Source organism: Capsicum annuum, chromosome 12 (assembly GCF_002878395.1).
Source record: "Capsicum annuum cultivar UCD-10X-F1 chromosome 12, UCD10Xv1.1, whole genome shotgun sequence".
NCBI lineage: Eukaryota > Viridiplantae > Streptophyta > Magnoliopsida > Solanales > Solanaceae > Capsicum > Capsicum annuum.
The window spans coordinates 144,533,301-144,535,572 of record NC_061122.1 but is presented as its reverse complement, the minus strand read 5'-3'; the positions used below and the strand labels follow the sequence as shown (position 1 = coordinate 144,535,572).

The 2,272-nt window shown below is 33.2% G+C and overlaps 1 protein-coding gene across 1 annotated transcript; it reads left to right on the top strand.

Annotated features, from left to right (window-relative positions):
• The first annotated feature begins 548 nt into the window (after positions 1-548).
• On the top strand, positions 549-1,453 carry LOC124889674. Its single transcript, XM_047401655.1, has 3 exons — positions 549-747; positions 883-1,134; positions 1,209-1,453. Exons 1-3 carry the CDS (start codon positions 549-551, stop codon positions 1,451-1,453), a joined length of 696 nt encoding a protein of 231 aa, XP_047257611.1.
• The last annotated feature ends 819 nt before the right edge of the window (positions 1,454-2,272 follow it).

The following is a 2,272-nucleotide window of genomic DNA, read 5'->3' as shown; positions in this document are numbered from 1 at the left end:
GAATTTGTTTTGAAACATACAGATTTTGTACCCATATAATAACAATCTTAAGGAATTTAGTAATCTATACTGTTTGGTATATGGAGATTAAAACTTATTTCTTTCTACTCTGTTTGGACTTAATAGTTATTCGAAGATATAAAAACTTTATCATGAGTTGAAGTTCATTTGGTTGACGATTAGAAGAACATAAAAACTTCATCGTTAAACTAGAAATAAGTTGGTATTTAAAATTTTTAAAACTTTCTAATTAGTATTCTGACATACTAAGTTGGTTATCTTTTTATGACAGTAAAATGAATGTTGAAAGTCATGCAAATGTTTAAATGACAAGTGTAGCAGCAACAACTGTTGCTATGACAAGCCGTACAAGTGTTGCACCAGCAATGACACATGCGTAGAAACCCAAAAAGTTTTCTGGTGTAGATTTCAAACATTGGCAACAAAAGTTGTTCTTCTATTTGACAACTCTAGGTCATCAAAGGTTCATCTCTGAAAATACTCCATAATTGCCCGAAGAGACATCTGACAAGGAGCGTTTTATTGTAATGGAGGCATGGAAACACTCGAACTTCTTATGGAAGAATTATATACTGAGTGACCTTCAAGACGACCTGTACAATATGAAAAACGGTATGAAAACCTCAAAAGAGTCATGGGATGCTTTGGAACAAAAATATAAAACAGAGGATGCAGGAGCTAAAAGGTTCTTTATTGTAAAATTTCTTGACTTCAAGATGATTGATAGTAAGATTGTCATCTTTTAAGTGCGAGAACTATAAGTAATCATCCATGATTTCCTGATAGAAGGTATGAATATAGTAAATACCTTATTTGAATATATTAAGTGTGTTCTTAATAATCATATGATCTTTGATGTAGGTTTAATTGTGAATGAGGCTTTTCAAGTAGCGTCCATAATAGAAAAGTTGCCACCTTTGTGGAAGAACTTCAAAAACTACTTGAAGCATAAAAGGAAGAAGATGTTAGCTGAAGGTCTTATTGTGAGGTTGTGTATTGAAGAAGACAACAAAGCACCCGAGAAGCAGTCAAAAGAGAATTCCACAATTAGTAGAGCTAACATTATGGAGGATGACTCTAACAACTCAAAGAAACAAAAGAAAAATCCGGGCAGTAAAACAATCCTTAAAAAAAGAAATTCAAAGGGAATCGCTTTAATTATGGCAAGCCTGGTCATAAGTCCGTAGATTGTTGGGCCCTTAAGAAACGCAAGAAGAAGGATCCAGCCAACATGGATGAATCCAAAAATGAAGTGGATAATCTATACACCATGCTTTCAGAATATAACTTGGTGGGTAATCCTAGAGAGTGGTGGATTGATTTTGGTGTCACCTGCCATGTTTATGCCAACAAGGAGTTATTTGATTCGTATGCTCAGGCTCAAGTTACTCCGCAACAACAAAGGTTGAAGGAATGGGAAAAATTTACTTAAAGATGACATCAAGCAAAGTGTTGATACTCAACAATGTCCTTCATGTTCTGGAGTTGAGAAAGAACTTGGTTTCTATATCACTTCTGACCAAAAATACATTTAAATTTGTATTTATTTCTGATAAGGTTGTAATTAGCCAAAAGAAGTGTATGTAGGAAAAGACTACCTTACCGAGGGCCTGTTTAAGATCAATGTAGTGACTGTTAAGATCAATAAAAGTTCTGATCCTTCTTACTTACTTGAGTCTAATGAATTATGGCATGAACGTTAGGACATGTCAATTACAAAACTTTCCAAAAATTGATTAATTTAGAAGTTTTTCCAAACTTTGAGTGCAATAAATCAAAGTGTCAAACGTGTGTGAAATCAAAGTATGCTAAGCATTCGTATAAGTTTATTGAAAGGAATTTCCATCCCTTAGACTTAATCCACACAGACATTTGTGATATAAAGTCAACACCATCTCATGGTGGGAAAAAGTATTTTATAACTTTTATAGACGATTGCTCTAGGTGTTTTTATGTTTGTTTGCTAAACAGTAAGGATGAAATAATAGATGCATTTATGCAAAATAGAAGTTGAAAATTAGTTAGGGAAAAAGATCAAAACAGTAAGAAGTAATATGGGTAAAGAATATGAATCTCCTTTTGTGGAGATGTGTAGAAAATGGAATTATCCATCAAACTACTACCCTGTATTCACCTCAATCAAATGGGATTGTGGAAAAAAATAACCATACTTTAAAGGAAATGATGAATGACTTACTCATAAGTTCTGGTTTACCGTAAAACTTATGGGGAAAATCTATCCTTACAACTA

Bases quoted from the DNA above. Each gene is read 5' to 3' on its own strand.
- LOC124889674 (XM_047401655.1), top strand. From the start codon at position 549: ATGGAGGCATGGAAACACTCGAACTTCTTATGGAAGAATTATATACTG. The intron at 748-882 runs GTAAGATTGTCA...TCTTTGATGTAG, and splicing joins TGACTTCAAGATGATTGATA to GTTTAATTGTGAATGAGGCT. The intron at 1,135-1,208 runs GTAAAACAATCC...ATAAGTCCGTAG, and splicing joins ACAAAAGAAAAATCCGGGCA to ATTGTTGGGCCCTTAAGAAA.